The 24,598-nt window shown below is 47.3% G+C and overlaps 1 protein-coding gene across 1 annotated transcript; it reads left to right on the top strand.

Annotated features, from left to right (window-relative positions):
* The first annotated feature begins 1,573 nt into the window (after positions 1–1,573).
* LOC139218274 (rho guanine nucleotide exchange factor TIAM2) lies at positions 1,574–23,678 on the top strand. Its single transcript, XM_070849838.1, has 23 exons — positions 1,574–1,650; positions 4,096–5,262; positions 6,225–6,723; positions 7,150–7,325; positions 8,969–9,193; positions 11,900–12,085; positions 12,167–12,313; positions 15,437–15,502; positions 15,746–15,815; positions 16,061–16,150; positions 16,404–16,622; positions 17,250–17,338; positions 18,659–18,859; positions 19,392–19,460; positions 19,541–19,666; positions 20,067–20,175; positions 20,251–20,430; positions 20,899–21,017; positions 21,209–21,317; positions 21,414–21,469; positions 22,102–22,192; positions 22,959–23,046; positions 23,137–23,678. Exons 2-23 carry the CDS (start codon positions 4,102–4,104, stop codon positions 23,669–23,671), a joined length of 4,611 nt encoding a protein of 1,536 aa, XP_070705939.1. The 5' UTR covers positions 1,574–1,650; positions 4,096–4,101; the 3' UTR covers positions 23,672–23,678.
* Positions 23,679–24,598: the final 920 nt, after the last annotated feature.

Genomic DNA, 24,598 nt, shown 5'->3' with positions numbered 1-24,598 from the left:
GATGCTCAGGTCTGTTTACTGACGCCCCCTGTCAACAGGTGACACAGGTAAAGTCCAGACTCCGCCCACAGTCGGACACTTGGAGACTTTGGAGTCTCTTAGGTTTTAAGTCTCGAGTCTTGTGTCTGTGTTGAGTCAGACGTTTTTTTATTAGCCTAATGTTTGAGCTAACTGGGGCTAATGTTTGAGCTAACTGGGCTTAATGTTTATGCTAACTGGGCTTAATGTTTATGCTAACTGGGCTTAATGTTTATGCTAACTGGGCTTAATGTTTGAGCTAACTGGGCTTAATGTTTATGCTAACTGGGCTTAATGTTTGAGCTAACTGGGCTTAATGTTTATGCTAACTGGGCTTAATGTTTATGCTAACTGGGCTTAATGTTTGAGCTAACTGGGCTTAATGTTTATGCTAACTGGGCTTAATGTTTATGCTAACTGGGGCTTAATGTTTGAGCTAACTGGGGCTAATGTTGGTGCTAACTGGGCCTAATGTTTGAGCTAACTGGGGCTAATGTTTGAGCTAACTGGGGCTAATGTTTGAGCTAACTGGGCCTAATGTTTGAGCTAACTGGGCCTAATGTTTGAGCTAACTGGGCCTAATGTTTGAGCTAATTGGGGCTAATGTTTGGGCTAACTGGGCCTAATGTTTGAGCTAATTGGAGCTAATGTTTATGCTAACTGGGGCTAATGTTGGTGCTAACTGGGGCTAATGCTTGTGCTAACGTGTCCAACCTAAAGCTCTGTATCAGACTCAGTAACAGTCACATGTCCAGCGTCCTCACTGACCGTCCGTCTCTCTGTGACGTGTCCAGAAGGATCCATTTTTGATTCTCAGGACAGCCAATCGGCCAATCGGAGCTCAGATGGGAAAATCTAAGCTCTCTGCCAGGCCACTTCTTCAGTAGAATATTTTCCATTCGCACTACTGCTAATTCGTCTGACTCGTGACTTTCATGTTGCTGCGACGGTTTCCTGTCTTAACACGTTTCTTTGTATCTTTGCATTTAATTCTCCTGCTGGAAAAACTCTCTGCATTCGTTGGGACAAAAACAACCACTTGATTATTTGACAAAAATTAAACATTCACTGGTCTTAGCTTCCATCTTCTCTTTGAATTTTCTCCTCTGACATTTATTTGTTTGATAGGTGACGTTGTAGTCCTGCTGTCTCTACAGGAAAACCTGGAGTTTCCCAAAATAGCTGCTGCTGGATGACCTCAGCCTGCTTTCAGGAAAAAAAAGAGCATAAAAGAAACAGAAGGAGAGAAAAATGAGGAGAAAATTGCTCTGAATTCCAGAAACCCAAAATAAACAGAGGACAGAGTGAGGTCTGGTTTAAGGAGCAGAGACGTCATGGAAGAGGTCTACACAGGGTGGGGGGGTTTGTATAAAAGCAAAGTCTGTGTGCTGAAGCTCATGAAGCCCCTCCCTCCCTCTGTTCTCCCCCAACAGATGAGCCGGTGTGAGGAAAGGGGGCGAGCGACATAGACAAACACACAGAGAGAGAGACAGAGAGAGAGAGAGAGCAGCTGGAGGCGAGAGAGAGAGCTTCAGTAGTGGAGAGGGAGAGGGAGGGAGGAAGAGGAGGCAGCAGGACGGAGCATGAAGGAGCTGCTGAGCTTCTGTTTCTGAAGACGACAACAACAAAACGGTAAAACTTCTACAACTTCCACTGATTATTAACTTTTCACGCTCCTCGCTCTGCCTGCTGCTGTGAATCAGTTTCTTTTGGGTTCGTTGTCTCCTTCCTTCTGGTTGGTTTTGGTTTTGGCTTGAAAAAGTGCTGATGCAGAGGAGAAAAACACTAAATATGGTGCATGAGGTGTGGATTCATTGATTACCTGCAAGCTGCAGCAGAGAAATGAAAACTTTAAGCTTTAGCAGCAGAAACAGAAGGAGAGGCTGTGGTACCGAAGGTGGTGGTGATACTGTAGCAGCAGTAGTATGCATAGAAGTAGTAGTAGTGGTGGTAGTATTAGTAGTAGTGGTGGTAATATTAGTAGTAGTGGTGGTAGTATTAGTAGTAGTGGTGGTAATATTAGTAGTAGTGGTGGTAGTATTAGTAGTAGTGGTGGTAATATTAGTAGTAGTGGTGGTAGTATTAGTAGTAGTATTAGTAGTAGTGGTGGTGGTAGTATTAGTATTAGTGGTAGTGGTGGTAGTAGTGGTGGTGGTAGTATTAGTAATAGTATTAGTAGTAGTGGTGGTGGTAGTATTAGTATTAGTGGTAGTGGTGGTAGTAGTGGTAGTATTAGTAGTAGTGGTAGTAGTAGTAGTAGTAGTAGTGGTGGTATTAGTGGTAGTATTAGTAGTGGTAGTATTAGTAGTAGTGGTGGTAGTAGTGGTAGTATTAGTAGTAGTGGTGGTAGTAGTGGTGGTAGTGGTGGTGGTGGTGGTGGTAGTATTAGTAGTAGTGGTGGTAGTAGTGGTAGTATTAGTAGTAGTGGTAGTAGTAGTAGTGGTGGTAGTAGTGGTAGTATTAGTAGTAGTAGTGGTGGTAGTATTATTAGTAGTGGTGGTATTAGTAGTGGTAGTATTAGTAGTGGTGGTGGTGGTAGTGGTAGTAGTAGTAGTAGTGTTGGTAGTAGTGGTAGTATTAGCAGTAGTAGTGGTGGTAGTAGTGGTAGTATTAGTAGTGGTGGTAGTATTAGTAGTGGTGGTAGTATTAGTAGTGGTGGTAGTAGTCAGTATTCAAATCACTGAATAAAACTCCTCTTCAGAACTGCTTTAATGTGTAATCAGTTGTTCTATGTCTTAATCTTATCTTTGAGTTTCAAGAAAAGCTCTCTATGAATAAAATATATTATTATTGGTAGCAGCGGTGGTGGTAGTAGTATTAGCAGTAGTATTAGCAGTAGTAGTATTAGCAGTAGTATTAGCAGTAGTAGTATTAGCAGTAGTATTAGCAGTAGTAGTATTAGCAACAGTAGTAGCAACAGTAGTAGTAGTGGCTGTAAGTGCTTCACAGTTACAAATGAGTAAAAAAGTGAAACCAAAGCAAAAACAAATGATCGGATCAGACGCTTCAATGTTGATGGTATCAGCAGGAGTTGATATTAATAGTAGTTTTTGTTGTAGAGTTTTGTTTCAGTCCCGGAAAAGTTATGTTTTGTTTTTTTGATGCAGACGTGTGCGACCTGGTGTGAAGTAACTCTGTTCATCTAGAGCAGAATTAAAGGGTCATTCCTGACTTTTGGGAAACGACTTCAGCTCAGCTTCAGCCACATCAGTGGAGATCATTATCAGTAACGTGTTGGAGGCGATCCTGCAGCACCCAAACCCCCAAAAAGGTCTCCAGGCTTTGAAGCCATTTTGACATAGTGGCCAAACTGTGTAAGTACAACAGTGGTGTCCGTCATGTGACACCATTTGTCCCAAAAATACTTCTCAGTGTTACCTGTGAAATGCAGCGTTTCACCATCAGAATTTGATCCATTCAGTCTGATAACAGAAAAGCTGCACGATTAAATCATTTTATCCCCATTAAAGTTAGCAGAGGGCTAACAGGAAGTTAGCCGGCTGAGACGCCAGTCCTCCAGGCTCCATGGGCCCAGCAATGAGGAAGATCCAGGTACTTTTATACCCAGGAAATCAAATTCTTTTGGCTTGATGCTCGACTGAGCAGCTTCCAGAGGAATGATGCTGTATCCAGGTCTCTGTAGCGACATTTGTAATATAAGCAGTGACTGCAGCACCTTCAGAGATCTGCTCCGGCGTTAAAACAGGCGATGCTGGCTTCACGGAGAAAAGTGAAAAAGATGCAGATTTGCGGCGGTTCTTCTGGTTTTGTCTGGAGCTCCAGCAGGATTTTTCTGCTGTTCCCGATGCTGCTGTTCAGCTGTATGAAGTTTGAAAATGTTCTCTGCTCTACAGAGTAGTAAAACAAGTTCATTTGCATTCTGGGTAATGTAGGCACTAGGTTTTGACATAGAACAAGAGTGTGTGGAATGACAGAAGCTGGTTGACAGAGAACTTTGAGTCTTGGTGGAGAGAGGCAGCAGCACAAAAACAAGAACCAGTTATTTGTTCCGTCTGTCTCGTGCTGATGATGTCGTCCTCCGTCTGTCTCGTGCTGATGATGTCATCCTACCCTCAGGTTGTGATGGGAAACGCTGACAGTCACAGTAGCGTCGTCTCTCCTGCCAAGGCCTCCTGCTCGCTCAGGTTCTCCTCCAGGAGGGAGGAGGTGCCGTCAGCTCGCAGCTGGTGGAGGAGCAGTCAGGGAGGCTGCAGGAGCCGGGGGAGGAGCCACGTGAACCAGCACGCCGCCGGCCCGCCGTACACCTCCTGGCATTATGAACACGCACCCAAAGCGCCCAGAGGAGGATCCAAACTGGGAGCAGGGTCTCCTCAGGGGTTTGTCACAGGGAACCATTTTGGATACTTGGAGAATGGCAGCAGGAGTAACGGCGTCGGTGGCGAGCGGACGACCCCGGAGAGCGGCGGCAGCCCTAAGGTGCTGCTCAGCAAAGATGGCAGCATGAGGGTGGAGTTTACCAATGCCAGGGTTGTCCCCATGGAGCCACAGGGACCTGCCACTGTCGCCACGGTCGGCGAACCGTCCCTCCGCACCAGCAAAGGCAGCTCGCTCAGCTCCGACGGCTCCTGGTACGACTCGCCGTGGGGAACCGGTGGCGAGCTGGCCGACAACGTGTTCGTCTGTGGGCAGAGTGTGGCTAACAGCAGCGGCTACATCACCTACTCCTCCACCCGCACAGAGGAGACCGCCACCATCAGCAGCGGCTACAACACCGTCTTCTCCGCCCAGGTGGACGTCTCACCTGGATTTAACCCCGGCCTCGTCTTTCCCGCCGCAGAGACCAAAGAGGGTTACAACACCTGCTCCTCGGGTCGAACGGAGGACAGCGGCATCGGAGACTCTCTGATCCTACCGCCTGAGAGAGACTTCGGCCTGGCGCCGCCCACCTCCACCTCCCTGGACAACATTTGCGCCGGCCGCCACACGCTGCCGGCCTTCCCCACCACACCTGACGCCTCCCTGCAGCAGCAGCAGAGGATCGCCTTCTCCTCCGCCGCGCTGCTGGACAACGTCATCCAGGAGGAGGAGGCGTCAGGAGGAGGAGGAGGCGTGGAGCAGAGTTACTCCTCCCTCACGCTGCCCTGTCGTAGGGCCGAGCCCGTCGCCGCCAACGCCACCTCCACCTCCACGTCCGGGAACAGCCGCAAAGACTTCCTGAAGAGCCGAATCAGACGACTCAGCGACTGGACAGGAAGTCTGAGCAGGAAGAAGAGGAGGATCCAGGTGAGAAACATTTAAAGAACATTTAAAGACGGCAGAATTAAAACATGCATCAAAACAAGAGCTGAATATTTGTCATTTAATGTTAATTTCATTTTCACACATTATAATGATGTGTGCTGTAGTTATTTTCTCTCGTTTAGGCGTTTTAAATCTTCGAGCAGTTTGTTTTTCTGGTTTCATCATGTGTGTTTTCCTTTTTAGATTTCAGCTGAAGTTTTCCATTTTTCAAATCGTCACATTTATCTTTTCAATTACCAATTTCCTTTCTTTAGTTTCCTTTTTCTTTTTGCCATTTAACTAGTAGATTATTTCAGTATAATCATCATAATTATCATTTTTGTGTGGGTGTGATCGCGGTTTATTGAGCTTTGCACATCCCATATTTAAATAAGCTGCATAACTGTACAGCTCTGTCATTTAAAATCAGATATATTTAACTTGTATTAAATCATTTTTAACTTTATAACTTCATGTATCATATTTCCAGACTGTTATGCATCAAATATGCTGAAGCAAATTCCCTTTTTTGTGTAAACAAACTGCTGCTGAAACACTGACGGCTGTTTATATGAGATTCAGAGCACAAACTTCCCCAAACCAACAAACTGCAGCATGAACAGAACAAAACAACAAACACTTCATCTGTCGTGATTGAAACAGATTTTCTCATTCTCATTGGATTGAGAGCAGAGAGACAGAAAAACCAGTCCAGAGAAAGTACATGAGGACTTCTTCATGTGCTGATAGTCTTCATTAACGTTATTGTCATTAAATCCACTTAATGAGACTTTAAAAGGTTTTAAATAGTGCATCTGTTGGGGACTATTTCCAGCAGTGGATTAATACACATTATAAGACCACTGCTTCCTCTTGAAGAGGCGGCTCAGTTTCTCAGCCTCGTTAATAACTAATAAAGAAAAGAGTACGAAGCAGATCAAACCTCCCGTGTGGTTCGTCCTCAGGAGCCGTATGGCAGCGATGTTTTCACCAACGGGCCGGACTGCAGCACGCCATGGTCGTGGTCGTCCAGCCTGCTCCATCACAACCAGCTAACGGCGGCGCAGTGCGGCTCCTCCAGAAGCCTGAACCAGAACCAGAACCAGAATCAGAGCCAGAACGGCGACGCTCAGCGGCAGAACGTCTACGAGAACTTCATGCAGGAGCTGGAGACGGGCTGCAGCAGCACGGCAGACCGGACCGAGCCGTCAGAGGGGGAGGGGGAGGAGGAGGAAGAGGAGGAGCACGAGGATGAGGAGGACATGGATGGGGAGGAGGAGATGGATGGGGAGGAGGAGGAGGTGGGAGGAGGCGAGCAGCTGGACGTCCTGTTTGAGAAGGAGCAGGGGGTGGTGCGGCGAGCCGGGTGGCTCTCCTTCAAAGCTCTTGTCACCGTCAACAAGGACAGGAAGCTGGAGCTGGTCGCTCGCCGCAGATGGAAACACTACTGGGTCACGCTGAGAGGTAACGGACACATTTAGGCAAGAGACACCTGAAACAACCAGCACAACAAATATCTTTCTTTCTTACAACAGACACAAAACAAGAGAACAGTGTGCTGTTAATACTTAGACGGAAAATAATTCTTTTTTGTTTAAAAATGTAGTGGCATCATGTGAAAATGAATATTTGGTCGTAATGAAGTTTTTTAAAATCGACACTCAAAACTGTTGCTAATCAGTGTTTTTTCATTAAAAATACAGTGATTTTATGTCAGAAAAATGCCAATTAAAGGAATAAATTGTGTAAACTAATGACTGTTTGGTCGTTATGGTAAATTAATAGTTAATATTAATATTCAATATTTTTACAGCAGTGTTTTTAATTGTTCTAACTCTTTTGAATGTGTGTGGATGGGAGAGGGGAGTAATGGATGATTCTGCCCGTCAGGTTGCACTCTCCTGTTTTATGAGACATACGGGAAAAACGTCGGCGCTGAACAGGAAATGTCTCCCCGTTACGCCCTGCTGGCCGACGACAGCATCGTCCAGGCCGCCCCCGAACACCCCAAGAGGGAGCACGTCTTCTGCCTCAGCAACTCACACGGAGACGTCTACCTGTTCCAGGTGAGGCCGCCGCACAGGCACGCTTTGTTGTCCTGGTTGGAAAACTGCAGTCCTGGGGTGTCCTTGAACGCACCATCAGGAGGAGCTTTCAAACCAGAAATTTCATCTGAAATCACGTCTGGATTTCTGTGAAGTGTCTCTGAATAACTCAGGGACATTTTTAACATTCCTGAGTGAAGCTGCAGCGAGTTTCCGGGAAGTTCTGGTCCCGTTGTTTCTATATTTGAATCGTCTCAGCTCTCTCTGGGATTTTCCGCCTCTTGGTTTCTTCCCACTCTGTCATTTGAGGCCCAGCGTTGGTGTGAATGAATGAACGGGCTGTGGTTTCTCTCCGGCACCGAGCCATCAGCGTCACCGCAGATGTGCTCGGAGCCGGGGCACATTTTTGGGTTTTCTCTGCATCTGTTTGACCTGATGATGCCGCTGACGCTGGTGATAGAGTCCTGCAGGGGGGGGGGGGGGGGGGGGGTCACCGGTCAGGAGACGCTAAAGATGGAGCAGGGTTTGGTTCATTCAGTGTCTGTGATGTGACCCGTAGTTGTCTGAAAAGATGTTTTGGAGCGTTGGCTTTATGTTTGAGAAAGAGATTATTTATCCCATGTGGTCTGGATGAATACTGGATTCTGATTGGCTGCTCGGTGTCATTACAAAGTGATAATGGACGCCTGCTGCGGTAACCATAGCAACATCCACAGTGTGTGACTACACCTCACCAAGCTAACATTAGCTTGCGTCCATCAGTGAGTGTAGGAAGTAGACTGATCCCCTCTGATTACGTCTCTGATCACTGTTTAATCATCAGTGATCCTGTGATCTGGAGCTTTAGTCTGAGATCCTGAAAAACTGTCGCTGTGAACGATCCCACAGGTGAAGTCAGAACAAACGATCGTCTCACGTTTGGTTCAGAGCTTCAGGCGTTACACACGGCCGATCGGTTATTGGTGGACATCCTCATGTTGATTTGGGGGCAGGGTCGTAGCTGGTTTGCTGCTACTGATGCTGAGAAATCATTTATTTGTTGAAGCCCGCAGCGAGAAGCAGGACGTGGGAGGTCAGAGTTCACAGAGCAGCTGTGAAAATAGACGCAGCACTTTTTCAGAGACTCAACATTTGTCTCTGTTTCTCACTGACAAGATCAGAGAGCACTTCTCTCTCGCCTCAGCTGTAGAGTTCGTTTACTGACGTCGCCATGGTTTCCAGAGGAGGAGCAGGAGGAAAGGGTGCTTGTCAGGAGCTGAAAGGAGCTGAAGATGGAGGGGGGAGGAGGGTGAGAGGCCTCTAATGGGAGTCACGACACCCGGCTAATTACTGCAACAAACGCTCCTCTTTATGACGCCGACGACGAGGCGGTGAATGTTTAAACATCCTGAACACAAACGTTGCCCCTGCAGCAGGTCGGCCGATACCAAGGCTCATATTAAAGGTCCCGTTCGATGTCTCTTTAATATGATTATGACCTCGCTGTGCCTCTTTTTCTCCTGCTCCATCTTTTAGGAAATGTATTTGAAAAACACATCATTCAGATTTGCCTCCATTTGTGATGTCATAAGGGGATCTACTGATCACGTGACCTCCTCCCATTGTCCCCTGAATCACCATTGGTTCACTTCACCCGATGACGATTCATGTTCCCTCCCACCCAGGCCACCAACCAGACCGACCTGGAGAACTGGGTGACGGCGATCCACTCGGCGAGCGCGTCGCTGCTGGCGAGGCGTCAGGGGAAGGAGGACACGCTGCGCCTCCTGCGCTGCCAGAGCCGCTCGCTGCTGCACAAGATCGACATGGACGGAAAGATGAAGAAGATGGCCGAGCTGCAGCTGTCCGTCATCAAGGAGCAGAAGAACAGGAAGGCCGTGGAGAGCCAGGTCAGTGTGGCGGGGGGGGGGTTCAGTTCCCTTACTGGTCACATTCAACACCACTCAAAGATTTAAAGTTATAGTTGCCAAAGTTTCTTCGCCATCCGTCGCCGAACGAGTGAACGTGACGGTGACAGTCTGCAGCCCCCGTAGTGTTGTGTGGTTTTACAATCTGGGCGTTAACGTACGTGGATCTGAAGCCGTTTATAAGATTAAACATTTAGATAATTTTCTGAAATGTGAGAATTTTGTTCTTTCCTGTGTTTTTGAAAGGATTTTATCTTTGTGTTCACCGTGTTGTGATATTCTTCATAGATGAAACCATTCATTGTCTTGTCCTCTGCACTCCTGGAAGGCAGAAAGACAAAAACACAATGTCTAAATCTGTTAAATCGTGAAAACTGGTGAACAAAAAAGAGTCTTTTAGTCTCACATTTGGTCTCCAAGGTCACATTTGTCCTCAAAAACTGAACTGAAGTCTGGCAGAGGAGTTAATTCAGTTCATACATTCATCCTGAGTGTTTCCCCTGCGATGAGGGTGGACGGCTGCTGCACTTGGTTAGTTATAATAGACTAAAAGAGCCCAGAGGTGTTTTCTCCGCTAAGTGGACGCAGCGTGAAGTCAGAGCCGACTGTGGTGTGAACACAGCCAGCGATGAGGAGCCTTATGAAGCCGCTGGCGTCCTGCTGGCAGCGCCGCAGTCGGAGGAAACTCTCTCTACATAACAAACAGCCTGGAGGACGTTCTGGCAGCTGAGAGCAGAAACATGTCCGAGCCGCGTCTCACGTGGAGTCCAGTCGAATATGCGTTCCAGATGTTTGGTTCTGTTACCGGCAGCCTGAAACAACAAACAGCTTCCCGCTAACGACGGAGCCAGATGAGGATGAAACCCTGCGGCTCCCCGACCAAACCTGCCGAGAAGAAACGCACCTTCCAGCGGCCGGGGGACCAGCTCACTGTCGTCTCAGCCCATCGGGCCTGAGGCTGAGGCCTGTGGCGGCCATTTTGAGTTTAGAAATAAGTATTCAGATTTAAGTAGAAGCACCTCGAAGACGCAAGGAGAAGACCTGCCTTCATGAATAACAGTTGGCTAATGTGAGATTGTACCAGTCATTCAGCAGCTGGTTAATCTCTGATCCCAGAGCTGCTGTTTGAACTCAGAGCTCCTCTGACTGCAGATTAAAGGCTAATCTGGCTGCTCGACATTCAATTACACATTTACTCCGTGGGGGGGGGGGCAGACTAAGTGAATACGGAGACAGAGGAGATGGTCGGAGAATGGATTGTGTGTGTTTTATAATTAGGATGTCCATATCCACAGAGGCGTGGGAAAGACTCTGAGAGGGGAGGAAGAAGAAGGGAGGAGGGGGGGAGACGAGACAGGATGGAGAGAGTTGGGGAGGGGACAGATGGGGGGGAGGAGGAATTCCTTGCATTGGTTGTCTGTGGAGATGTTAAATCAGACAACACAACAAATGACTTCCTCTCGACGAAGAGGAGATGAAGAGGAGTAGTAACAGAAGTAATGAACTAACATTTATTCTTCTATATTTGAAATGAGCAAATTAATTTAAGCACTTAATCTGACTTGATGTGTTAACTTGTCCGGATGTGTTAACAGATCGTACTGTAACGTAAAACCCAAGACCTTCCCTGACGTCCTGAACACTAGCTAACGTTAGCTTAGCAACACACACCACCGGCAGGGTGTTCGGTTCATGAAGGGACCTTCTTTTGGATGCTCGCTAACATTTTCACTAACAAGATACTATCTGAGGGGATATGTTAGCTAGCTAGTTCGCTCCAAATGAGCAGCTAACATGATCCATGATGCTAACATATGTAATATGACAAACGGGGTGGATTTTAAACAGCAGTAAAAAAAAAAAATTTGTAAAAGTACAAAGAGATAAAAGGCAGGGGGGCAACTAGCTAACTACTAACCTAAGCTAAGCTAAGGTTAGCCAGCTATCTGTAAATTAGCAAGGCCCACGTGAATGTGGTGTTGGCTGCTTCGTAACGTTAGCTTATCAAGACATTCGCAAATGTTGAGCTATTTAGCATCACGGAGCCAGTGGTCCTGATGAAGCAAAGCATGGTGGCGGTCGGTCACTTTGAGTCTTTTGCCAATAACCAGGATGCTAACACGTACCTACATAGACTGAGCTACAGGATGCTAACACGTACCCACGTAGACTGAGCTACAGGATGCTAACACGTACCTACGTAGACTGAGCTACAGGATGCTAACACGTACCTACGTAGACTGAGCTACAGGATGCTAACTCGTACCTACGTAGACTGAGCTACAGGATGCTAACACGTACCTACGTAGACTGAGCTACAGGATGCTAACACGTACCTACGTAGCCTGAGCTACAGGATGCTAACACGTACCTACGTAGCCTGAGCTACAGGATGCTAACTCATGCTCACAGACACTGAGCTACAGGATGCTAACTGCAGTTTACATAACAGCCACCGGCCAACAAACTAGAGTACCTTTAAAATAAAAGTAAATAATATGAAATGAACCACTAAAATGTAATAAAGACACTTTTCTCTATCTGACACTAAAATATAAGATGCATATACTGCATATAGTGTCTGAGCTGCTGTTAAAGCTGGAGATTGTTGATAGTTTGCTTCTTAAGTAAGAATTTCATTGTACGGTGAAACTGATGTTTTTCTTTCTCTTCCTTAAACGGCTCCAGATCCAGCAGTGGGAGCAGAACCTGGAGAAACTGAACCTGGATCTGTTCCGGCTGCGGTGTTACCTCTCCAGCCTGCAGGGCAGCGAGCTCCCGAACCCCAAGGGCCTTCTCGCCGTGGCCAGCCGGCCCTCCAAGAGCATGCTGGGACGCCTGGGGGTCTTCTCTGTGTCCTCCTTCCACGCACTGGTAAGAGCTGCTGCCGGGCGAAGACGCAACGCCCGTCCTCTGTTCGGATCGGTGTTAACCTCCGGTGTCGTCGTCCCTCAGGTGTGCAGTCGAGACGAGGTGGTGCTGAGGCGGCGCTGTCGGTCTCTGTCGGACAGGAGCAGGCGGAGGGGGGGTCTGCCGCCTTCTCTGAAGGCTCTGGACGGGCTGAAGAGACGCAGCAGCGACGGCAGACCGTGCACGGCCCAGGTAACAGACGGGAGGATAGTATATATTATTACTCCTTTATTCTGCACTTCTTTCCTTCCCTGAATCTGTCTTGAGCTTCTCATAGAGTTGGTGTTGATCAGTTTATCTCCAGCGAGCAGGTTGGAGTCCAGGAAGAACTCTAGTTTGTTGTTGAATTAGATTGAACTTTGGCGTTTTCTCCTCTAAAAGTCCTTTTCACACTTTGAGGAGAACACAAGAATCCGAATCAGGACTTCACCCTGACACAGAGTCCATGTCATGGGTGGAGCAGCTCGAAGTTTCCCCATGTTTCTCCATGTTTCCCCGTGTTTCTCCATGTTTCTCCATGTTTCCCCGTGTTTCTCCATGTTTCTCCATGTTTCCCCATGTTTCTCCATGTTTCTCCATGTTTCTCCATGTTTCCCCATGTTTCTCCATGTTTCTCCATGTTTCCCCATGTTTCTCCATGTTTCCCCGTGTTTCTCCATGTTTCTCCGTGTTTCCCCGTGTTTCTCCATGTTTCTCCATGTTTCTCCATGTTTCCCCATGTTTCTCCATGTTTCTCCATGTTTCCCCGTGTTTCTCCATGTTTCTCCATGTTTCCCCATGTTTCTCCATGTTTCTCCATGTTTCTCCATGTTTCCTGAGCTCTTGAAAGACTTGAACTCCAATGGCCACTTACTGGCTTTGTCTGGAGCTTTCAGCCTCTCTTGACAAAAAGGTTCATGCACGCGAGTGAAAGCTCCAGCACAAGAAAATACGCTTCAGTTTTCCCTGATGAGGTCGAGGGAAGTCTTTGTGTGCGAGAGCTTTCTCTTCTGAAATAACGACAAGTGAGCAAATGTTTTAATGCGACAACATTTGATTCATTTTAAAGGTTTTCTGTCTCCTCATGACGTCAGGATGCCGTTTTCTTCATTCGTTGTGGAAAAGGTTGATTCAGTGTTTACTTTAGACTTACTTTAGACTAGCTGCACAGCAGATGATGAACATCTGGTTCCTTAGATGTTGAACACGCCGCACGCTGGACTCTTTGCTTTCGTCTTTCCAGCCGGCAAAACACGAGAAACGTTTCTCCTAAACTATGAGACAAGAATCCCCTCCTGAGGTCCCAGAGGACGAACAAAATGATTAATCTCAATCGCTTTAGAAGCTTTCAGGCCGTTCTGAGAGCTGCCTCGTCATGTAAATGCTTGCAGTTAAACCACAGTTTGGTTCCAGCTGTAACCTCGAGCTCTCTGAAACAATCTGCTGTCCCATGTCCCAAGCTCAGCACCTCAACGTACACGACCGTCAACCAGCTGAAGTTCCCATCATCCTCGGCTCCTGAGGGCCCCCTCTTGATAAACGGCGAGCTATTTCAGGACCTCGGGAGTCCAGAGGAGATAAATCTGAGTGCGGCTGAAGGTTTATTTTGGCTCCGGCGCTGCACACACCTCTGTATGAACAGGAGGACGCGTTTTAATGGAGCCGACGGGCGCAGAATCCTGAAACCAGCTCCCTCGTCTTCACCTCCTCTCTGCTGGGTGACGCCGAATAATTATCGAATTCCTTCAGACTGACTTTAACATCCAATCAGCTGCTGGCTTTTACTTCATGTTCCTAAAAACTGTCCAGTCAGAGCTCAGGCTGTAGACACTCGACACTCAAAATCCCTTTTTTTGGTACAAATTTTAGATATTTTTAAGAACTTCAGCGCTTGTATGCCTGTTTTTTTTTCAGGCTGACCAGCAGCTATACTGCACGTTGATATTTAGTCCCACGTAGACGAACACATTTAGTCGTAGTTTCCATCACCGTCGTTAACACTATGGGTCCCTCGGCTCCTTCGACCTCTTAGAAGGTGTCTCCTGCGTCCACACCTGAAAAGTTTGGTCCGTTTTAACACCTTTTCTCGCTCCGCTGGATCTGAACGGTGGAAGCAACAGAATTAAAGCAGAAAGGAGCTGAGTCATGGTTTTCAGTCATGTGACTCGGCGTGTTGGCGGCGTGCTGTGGTGGTGGTGGTGGTGGTGATGATGATGTGTTTACTGACAGTCGGTGGTCCTCAGACTCCAGACTGACTCCGCTCTGATTGCTGCTCCGACGACACAAACCTGTAATTTCAGCCCCGCGTTCCTTCCCATGATGCCCTGGGGCTAATTTTGGTTTAGATCCAGAGCAGAGTTTAGTGTCCCGGTCTTTCTTTTCCTCGACGGATCGTTTTTAATTAAGAGTAAATATAGACGGAGTATTTTTAGACCGTGTGTGTGTGTGTGTGTGTGTGTGTGTGTGTGTGTGTGTGTGTGTGTGTGTGTGTGTGTGTGTGTGTGTGTGTGTGTGTGTGTGTGTGTGTGTGTGTGTGTGTGTGTGTGTGTGTGTGTGTGTGTGTGTGTGTGTGTGTGTGTTACTACTGTAACTAGAAGTAAATCATAACAAACCAAACATTTGGCATAAGGTTTAAAGTCAGAGAGAAAAACAACCAAACATTTAGTGCAGACGGACGCAGCGTCCACGGAGGAGGAGAATAAGAAAGAAGAGGAGGAGAGGGGAAGGAGAATAAAGAGGAGGAGGAGGAGAATAAAGGAGGCAAAAGTGGAAGAGAACAAAGAGAATATAGAGGAGAATAAGGAGGAGAATAGAGAGCAGGAGAAAAGAGGAGGAGAGGGACATTGTCTTTATTGTTTGGTTGGTCAAACAGCTGTTTGATGGCAACCTGCTGATCTGTGGACACACATGATGAGGAGAGGAGAGGGAGAGGAGGAGGAGGAGGAGGAGGAGGAGAGAGAGGGGGGAGGATTAAAAGGTCTGAGAGTCTTTTATTCTCCCAGAATTCCTTTGTCCCTCGGCGTTAATCCTCCCATAGAGACAGAAAATGACTCCCCCACCTCCTCCTGCTGTCACATGACCCCCACCTCCTTCCTCCCATCCTCTTTTCTCCTCACTCCTCCCTCATCGTGACACCTCCTCCTCTGTAGTTGATCTCTGATGTCAAACCTTTCAGCTGCTAAAAAACAGAACACACAAGATTTGTTCTTGTATTTTCCTTCCTCAGATTTTTTTTGACTGATTTTAGATGTTTTCTCCTGTAATGTGACGTGTTTTTCAGTACAAAATAGTTTGTTAAATATTAAACTGTGTGTGTGTGTGTGTTTGGTCCTCCAGAGACTCGACAGTGCGTCCAATCAGAGGCCGGCGGCGCCCTCTGCAGGACGTCCTGCAGCACCACCGGTGCGTTCAGTGACCCTCATGCTCATCCTCAGTGACATCAGTAACATTAGTGCCAATAAGACCTGAGTTTGAAATCACATTGATTTCAGATGTATCAGGATTCACATAGAAATCACATAAAAGCAGGAGAAAGTAGAACTAGAAATATGGATAAAAAATAGATAGAACACAGAAATATTCACAATACAGAATATGAAAATGTGTTAAAAATGTTCAATATGTAAAAAATGTCTCGTTGTTCAGGAGCCGGAGACGTCACTCGTCCACGTTTTCACTCTGAGTGTCTGTCGACTGGACGCCGAACACGACTTTGGTGAGAAAATAACCAGAATCAGAACTAGTTCCATATTTATTATAGAGTCCCTGTTGGGTTTTAAGGTGTTTTTGAGTCCAAATGTGGTGAACTGTGTAACAACGTGACATCAGCTGATGAAACAAACATGTTGACTCTTGTTTCAATGTCTGATTTTCTCTATTATTATTATTATTATTATTATTATTATTATTAATAATGTGACTAAATATGAATAAAAGCTGTGTTCTGCTCCACTCGTGCAGGCTTTGCGGTGACGGGTCACGTGGACGGAGCCGGAAAAAGTCACGTCTACGTCAGCGAGGTCGACCCGCTGGGGCTGTCGGCCAGAGAAGGTCAGACTCCTGAAGCCCTCTAATATTTCTGTTTAAAGGGATAGTTCGGCTTTAATCATGTACAATATAAACGGACTATAATGATGGATCTCTGTGGATGTGCAGCATTGTAATTCTTCTTATCTTAGACAAAATAAAACTCAGTAAAAACAGAATAAAAAGGTTGTGATGGAGCTTTAATGTCCAGGCTGAACACAGACTTCCTGTTTGGTGGCTTTAAATCATGTGTTTCCCACTTCCTGTTTCCCATCAGGCCTGAGGGCGGGAGACGAGGTCCTGGCTGTGAACGGGGCCGCTGTGTCTGGACTGGACCTGGACCTGCTGCAGAGTCTCTTCAGCCACCAGAAGCTCCAGTTGCTGCTCAGGAGAGACGAGTCGCCCGTCCCCGCGGGGCCCGGCACCGCCGCCTGGCCCGAACCCAGGGACCCCTGCCGGCCCCAGGCCCCTCCAGTCCTCCAGACCTGGACCGCCGGTACGCAAAGCACTAATTCAGCTTTATATATGTAAACATTATAGGTTTCCTGTGTCACATTTCTGAAATGTTACTGAATCTCCAACATTTTGTGGACTTTCAAATTAAAAGTATAATAATAGTGTAATAATAAAAGAATATCAGAATCAGAATCAGAATTCCTTTAATAATCCCCAGGGGGAAATTTCTTTTTGTTACACACAGCTCCAAAAGAAATTCCAATATGTTTGGTCTTTTGGTAGAAGGGTTATTAAATGTGTACAGTACTGTGAGTTAGGGTGTGGTCAGTCATTTTTAATCTTTTTAAGGTTATTTTATTGTGACATTCGAGCAGACAGGAAGTGCAGGGACATAAAGAGGGTCAGGGTGTGAGACTAAAACATCCAGCTGGATGTGAACCGGTCCCTTTCTTCTGGCCGCATGCACACCACACAAAACCAGTGTTTTATACGGGACCTCCAGTCTCCCAGAGGAGCTTTTATTCTGAAGGCTGGTCGATGCTCAGTCAGACAGGGGCTTCACCCCCAGGGAATTCTGGGAAACGTCACTGAGGTTCACACACCGATCAGATCTTTGCTTTACTTCTAAAACTTTGAACAAATTCAGAACCTGATCTTGATTTCACAGATTCTTCGTCTGCAGACGATGTCCTGCTTCCTGCGTTTGACCACCTTTCACAGAAATCTTGCAAGGGCAGCGAGCTGCCGGTGAGACAGGTGAGACTCGTCATTACAGTTCAATTCATTTATTTATGTGTTGGTTTAACCACAAACAGCTGTTCTATCGCTCTCTGCACACACACCAGACTACATTCACTAAAACAGGGATTTTAGAGAACAGGACACAGGAGCTGCTGCTCTGCTGCTGCCTCCATCAGTTAGTGTGTCTGTGTTATTGTGTGCTACACAATCTTTGTGTTGGTTCTGAACTGATCCTTTGAAACACCACAGCCACATAAAAACACAAACTAACTAATTGATGGAGGCAGCACTAGACCAGTAACTCCCGTGATAAAATCCCTGTTTTAGTGAATGTAGTCTGGTGTGTGTGCTGTTTGTGGTTAAACCAAAAGGATCTTCCAGGTCTCTCTCTGTAGGGATCCTTTCCGTGATGCTGTCACACACTTAGAATAACACTCTGAGCCTGTCAGTGGATCAAACAAGCTCTTTTAGTGGACCTACTGTGATCAGGTGCAGTTGTCCCAAAGGATCACGTTGCAGCCATTGCAGCCCGTTTGGTGGCTGCTGGCTGAGGTGATCTACTGGACCAGTTCCAACACTTTTACTACCTACCAGTCACTCAGACACCAGGATGAGGACACAGGTGCAGGTGGTTCCCTCTGTCATATTTATTTTCTTACTTTGATGTCTTTTGAGCCTAAAATGTAGAAGGTGATGAGAGGAAGAACTCTGAATGAGTCCTGATGCTGTTCAGTGGTTGTGGTAGTTCCAGTCTGTGTACCTGCGTGTTGCCTTCACTGAACCCACCTGCAGAGATCTTTCTCCACAATCCTCTTGTGCTTCCAGAGGCTCAGACACCTTCTGTGTCACATGACCTCTGATAGGCCGTTAATCCAGGCTTACGCCCTCAGGAGCGTTTGTTTGGAGCGTCTGAGCCGAGGGATTAGTGGCATCCAGAGGGAACTCCTCCATGTTGTTCCACACCGGCTCCTCCTCACGGCGCTGGTGACGGCTCCCCGCTCTCTGACCATGGGCGCTCTGTGCTGGGTGCTGCCGCCGGAGGAGGACGAGGAGACACTGGAGGAGGAGGAGCAGGAGGAGGAAGAGGAGGAGGGGAGGGAGGCGTTTCCTGGCGTCGGCCTGGCGGGGCGGCTGGTGGGGCTGCTGGACGAGGCGTCGTGCTGCCTGAGCTGCCGGCAGCCCCCCGACAGCCTCGTACTGCTGGTAAACAGACGCAGGGACGCCGGACTCAGATCAGAGGCCGTTTGTTCTGAGGTTGTGTCCGATGGCGGTCGTGTTCTCGGCTGAAGAGGCGGCGACACTTGTTAAAGGACTTTGGTGTTCTTGTGTTCCCAGAACGTGGATCGGGTCTACGCCCTGTACCAGACCTTCCCAGAAGGCCGAGCGGCGGAGGAGGTCGAGGTTCCCAGGAACCCGTACGGCCGAGAGGTCGGCCTGCAGCGCTCCAGCCACGCCAGCCCCGCCCACCTGAGTGTGTGTCAGCGTCTGCGTAAAGTCATCCAGGAGCTGGTGGACACCGAGAAGTCCTACGTCAAGGTAAAACTACTCAGTGTACTACTGACAGAACTACTGACAGTACTACTGACAGTACTACTGACAGTACTACTGACAGTACTACTGACAGTACTACTGTTAATACTACTGTTAGTACTACTGACAACTACTGACAGTACTACTGACAGTACTACTGTTAATACTACTGTTAGTACTACTGACAACTACTGACAGTACTACTGACAGTACTACTGTTAATACTACTGTTAGTACTACTGACAACTACTGACAGAACTACTGACAGTACTACTGTTAATACTACTGTTAGTACTACTGACAGTACCTATTGCAGTAATACTACCACAACTCAGAACAGCAGTCTCGACCTGTTCCTGTGTCCTGTTCTCTAAAACCCCTGTTTTAGTGAATGTAGTCTGGTGTGTGTGCTGTTTGTGGTTAAACCAAAAGGATCTTCCAGGTCTCTCTCTGTAGGGATCCTTTCTGTAGGGATCCTCTCTGTAGGGATCCTTTAAGCCCTCATGCTCTACAGTTAAACGTGTCCGTGTCTCTTCAGGACCTGGTCTGTCTGTTTGACATCTACCTGACGCCGCTGCAGCAGGAGACCTTCCTCAGTAAGGAAGAGGTAAACACAGACTCACCTTTGAAGCGAGGAGGCGTCGGGGTGCCGGTGGTGTCTCTGACTGCAGTGTCTCTCTCCCTCAGATGGAGGCGCTGTTCGGCAGCCTGCCCGAGATGTTGGACTTCCAGAGGGTTTTCCTGCAAACGCTGGAGGAGAGAATCGCCTCCTGTCCCAACTTCAGCACCCTGGAAACACCTGGACAGTTCAAGGTAGACACAGATTTAAGTGGCCAATGGGAACGGACGGAGGTGTTGTTAGCATGTTAGCATGCTAGCATGTTCCTGTTTGAATGGATCTCAAAATGAAACTATAACAGACGGAGGATTCATCCAGATCCTCAGTGTGTAGAGTAAAAGAGTTAGTGGAGGTCTATAGTGTGTGTGTGTGTGTGTGTGTGTGTGTGTGTGTGTGTGTGTGTGTGTGTGTGTGTGTGTGCTAGTTAGTCAGTGTGTAGTGGAGGTCTATAGTGTGTGTGTGCTAGTTAGTCAGTGTGTAGTGGAGGTCTATAGTGTGTGTGTGCTAGTTAGTCAGTGTGTAGTGGAGGTCTATAGTGTGGTGTGTGTGTACAGGGTTTAAAGGGTTAAATCTTTTCTCCCTCTTCGCTCTCAGAAACTCCTCTTCTCGTTGGGAGGATCTTTTCTTTACTACGCCGACCACTTCAAGCACTACAGCGGCTTCTGTGCGAACCACATCAAGGTCCAGAAGGTCCTGGAGAGAGGTGAGGCCCCGTTCGGTCAGCAGAATGACCTCCGGCTGTGTGTATGGCCCTTTAACGATGATGTCATTACCACAGCAAAGACGGACGCAGCCTTCAAGCACTTCCTGGAGGCCAGGAATCCGACCAATCAGCACTCGACCTCTCTGGAGTCGTACCTGATCAAACCTGTTCAGAGAGTCCTGAAGTACCCGCTGCTGCTCCGAGAGCTGGTGTCTCTGACGGACCCCGAGAGCCCCGAGCACACACACCTGACAGGTACACACACACACACACACACACACACACACACCTGACAGGTACACACACACACACACACACACACACCTGACAGGTACACACACACACACACACACACACACCTGACAGGTACACACACACACACACACACACACCGGACAGGTACACACACACACACACACACACACACACCGGACAGGTACACACACACACACACACACGTACACACACACACACACACACACACACACACCTGACAGGTACACACACACACACACACACACACACCGGACAGGTACACACACACACACACCGGACAGGTACACACACACACACACACACACACACACACCGGACAGGTACACACACACACACACACACACACACACACACACACACACACCTGACAGGTACACACACACAGTTAAGGTTAAGGTTAGAGTTCAGGGTTTCCTCCTCACCTGTGATCTTCCTCCGTCCACTCAGAGGCTCTGAGGGCGATGGAGAAGGTGGCGAGTCACATCAACGAGATGCAGAAGATCTACGAAGATTACGGCTGCGTGTTCGACCAGCTGGCGGCCGAGCAGAGCGGTCCTCACAAACAGGTGTGAACACACACTGAGGGGCCCTCTGTCTACAAGACGAAGCTGTTTTGGGGGGGGGGGGGACTACATTTCCCATAATGCTTTTGGGCATGTATGCAGGAAGTATAATCTGTCTATGTAGCAGTGTGGGGACGGGAGAGATGACTTCACCTATTTAAGTCCGTTTTAATAGAAATGATGGTTAACCTCAGGTGACCGAGATCTCGATGGGGGAGTTCCTGGTCCACTCGTCGGTGGTCTGGATGAACCCGCTGCCCTGCCTGGGACGCCTGAGGAAAGACCCCGAGCTCACTCTGTTCGGTGGGTTCAACACACACACACACACTCTGACGTAACTGACCACAGGAAGGTGTGTGTGTGTGTGAATAACTTTGTTTCATCCTGTTGTGTCGTCAGTGTTCAAACGGGCCGTAATCCTCGTTTACCGTGACAACAAGCTGAAGAAGAGGATGGTGAGTCTCTCTCTTCACCTCTGCTTTTAAACTCCAGTGTTTTAAAACCTGGTCCAGAAAATCACCTCATCCCTACGGAGATCTCTAAGATCCTTCTGCCTTAACCGTCAAACACACCAGACTCCATTGACAGAAACAGTAATTTTACCGCACAGTATGTAAGAGATGCTGGTCGTCTGCTGCACTGATCAGTCAGTTTGTTTGTTGTCTTCGGTCCAAATTAACCTTTTAAAACGGCAAAACACAGACACACTGACTGATGGAGGCAGCAGCAGAGCAGCAGCTCCTGTGTCCTGTTCTCTAAAATCCCTGTTTTAGTGAATGTAGTCTGGTGTGTGTGCTGTTTGTGGTTAAACCAAAAGGATCTTCCAGGTCTCTCTCTGTAGGGATCCTTTCCATGATGCTGTCACACACTTAGAATAACACTCTGAGCCTGTCAGTGGATCAAACAAGATCTTTTAGTGGACCTACTGTGATCAGGTGCAGTTGTCCCAAAGGATCACGTTGCAGCCATTGCAGCCCGTTTGGTGTCTGCTGGCTGAGGTGATCTACTGGACCAGTTCCAACACTTTTACTACCTACAGCGTGATGCCCCTTTAGTCCTGATCTCTGATCTGCGTCTCTCTCCTCAGACCGGCTCTCGCGCCGCCGATCTGGACCCCTTCAGGTTCCGCTGGTTAATCCCAGTTTCGGCGGTTCAGGTCCGACCGGCCGGCGTCTCAGGTCAGTGACCAATCACAGGCCGGCACGTCCACCAGTGTGTCAGCAGGTGGCGCCGTGCTGCAGTTTGCAGTACATGAATGATCAATAATTACAGTCCGATTATTGATTATTTGTTTATTATTATGATATTATAATGAATTATATATTATTCTGCAGAGTCTTTTTACTTTTCGGACTTTATTTTGATGCCTGAGAATTTCTACGTTGTCCTGCTGCTTTTATGTCTCAATACATTCTTGTATAAAACAACTTTTTATCTATATTTTATTTAATTTCTACTATTTCTTCTGTTTATTTTGTTTAATCGATCTGTATTTTTTTGTTATGAAAGGCGCTGATGATGATTATTATTATTATTACTAAACTCTTTTTTTCTCTGAAAACAAAATAATTCTTGAGTTCAGGAATGACATTTTCTATATTATTTCTCAAAAGTCTTTACTTTTTACATTTCGTGACCATTTTTTTGAAAAATTGCATTAAAATAATGACTTTATTCTGTAAAACGATGACTTGAAAATTAAGATAAATTACCTCCTTATTCTGTTAAATTCACTTTTCCTCCTGAAATATTCAAATATTCTTGGTCAAAGTAAAAATGTATTAAGTATTTATTTTTCTGAAAATGTTATAATTCTTGTATAATTTTTTTTACATGAAAATCCAACTTTATTCTTTATTTACAGTTTTTCTTCCGATAACATTGAGAATTTTACAGTTAATTATTATATAGTTACTATATTATTGTGGTTCCCTGTGTGTCCAGGCTCGGAGAACCCGTGTGTTTGGGAGCTGGTTCACAGCAGGTCGGAGGTGGAAGGCCGACCGGAGACGGTGTTCCAGCTCTGCAGCAGGTAAAGGTGTTCGGGGAGTCGCTGGAGGCGTTGCAGCGTTGCAGCGCTGCTCTCCGTCCTCCTGATCTGACCCCGGTCTTTGTGTTTCAGCGGTCTGGAGACGAAGGCCGTCGTGCTGCGAGCCCTGCGCTCCGTCCTCAGAGACCGAGCGCCCGCCGGCTCCCTGAGGAGGAGCAGGCTATCGACGGCGGAGAGGAGGCGGCAGCAGCGATGGCGCTCCGACGCCCAGAGGACGACTCGCCGTTCGTCGGAGGAGAGCCGCAGACCCGACGGCAGCTTCTTCCTGGGAGAAACCCGCTCGGAGCCCCCGCTGCCCAGCCACGCCGCCTCGGACCCTGCGGGGAAGAGGACCAGACTCTGCTCCCTGACCGGCGAGCTGGAGGCTCAGCTGCAGAGGCTGAACTTCATCGAGGACGGGGAGGCGGAGCGGGGGCTCTCGGCGACGCCGTCTCACGCCGGCGACCCGAGGAGCGAGCAGCAGAGCCGCAGCTCCAGCCTGGAGTTTAACTGCCTGCTGGAGAGAGACTTCAGCGTTCAGAGCATGACCTCCATGATCAACGAAGACTGCTTCTACGACACCGTGCTGGGGACGCACAAGGCCGCTGTGCCCTCGCTACAGGGCTAACGCTAACACGCTAACGCCGCCACAACAGCTCAGATCCTCCAGACTGCTGCGAGCAGGAAGAGTGAAACTGAAACGGGAACCAGGAAGTTGTCAGACCTGCAGAAGCCTCTGTGCAGACTCTCAGTGGTATATTGGTCTTCAACACCATGGACGACTAGAGGCTCATCCTGATGTGGAGAAACACTTTAGACATCCAAGAGACACATTTAAAGCAGCAGAAGAAGAAACGCAGCCTGTTTGATCCTGTTAGAAGCTCCAACATCAGCGAGTTCGATGACGAGGTTAGCGGAAACACGGGAGATTTTCACAATAAAGTCCAAGTGTAACACGAATGTAAACATGATTTTAAGGGAAGAGTTTGAAATAATTGAAGAAGTTCATTTTATGAGATTAGAGGTTATTTTAAATCTCCATCACAGTAACAGAATAATAATTTTCCCCACAAAGTTACATTTATATCCTTGAATTCAAAAAGTAGAACGATGTTTTCTACTGTTTTTGGGAAAAAAAGGACGATAAAATTCCGACTTTATCCTGTAAGATGACTTGAAATATGAACTCTTCTCCAAAAGTGACCTCCTTATTCTCTTAAATTATCACTTTTCCTCCTGAAATATTTAAATGTTTGGTCTTCCCAAAGACTTCTCCAACAAATTGTGACCATTTTTTTTAATTTGTAGTTTTTCTTCCCATAACGCTGCGATTTTATTCCCTCTAAAAGTTTGAGTTTATTTTATTTTTACTCTCAAAACAAAACAACTTTTTCTTTAAAATATTCCATCTTTCCTCTCAGCGGCTCTAAACTCAATGAAACCTCCAAAACACTTTCAGGAATGGGTTTTGAACTGACAGTCACAGTTTGTCAGGAACCTTTAAAGAAAACAAAGTCTGTGCGACTCAGTAACTCCGAGTGACCTCAAAACCTTC

This window comes from Pempheris klunzingeri, chromosome 18 (assembly GCF_042242105.1).
Source record: "Pempheris klunzingeri isolate RE-2024b chromosome 18, fPemKlu1.hap1, whole genome shotgun sequence".
Classification (NCBI taxonomy): Eukaryota; Metazoa; Chordata; class Actinopteri; order Acropomatiformes; family Pempheridae; genus Pempheris; species Pempheris klunzingeri.
Note: the sequence above shows the minus strand (reverse complement) of the source record. Positions and strands in the feature narration are given on the sequence as shown.

What these genes read in the sequence shown, in the direction of transcription:
- LOC139218274 (XM_070849838.1), top strand. Translation starts at nt 4,102, where the DNA reads ATGGGAAACGCTGACAGTCACAGTAGCGTCGTCTCTCCTGCCAAGGCC. An exon ending in GGAAGAAGAGGAGGATCCAG is followed by an intron (nt 5,263 to 6,224) that starts GTGAGAAACATT and finishes GTTCGTCCTCAG; the next exon opens with GAGCCGTATGGCAGCGATGT. An exon ending in GCAGACCGTGCACGGCCCAG is followed by an intron (nt 12,314 to 15,436) that starts GTAACAGACGGG and finishes TTGGTCCTCCAG; the next exon opens with AGACTCGACAGTGCGTCCAA.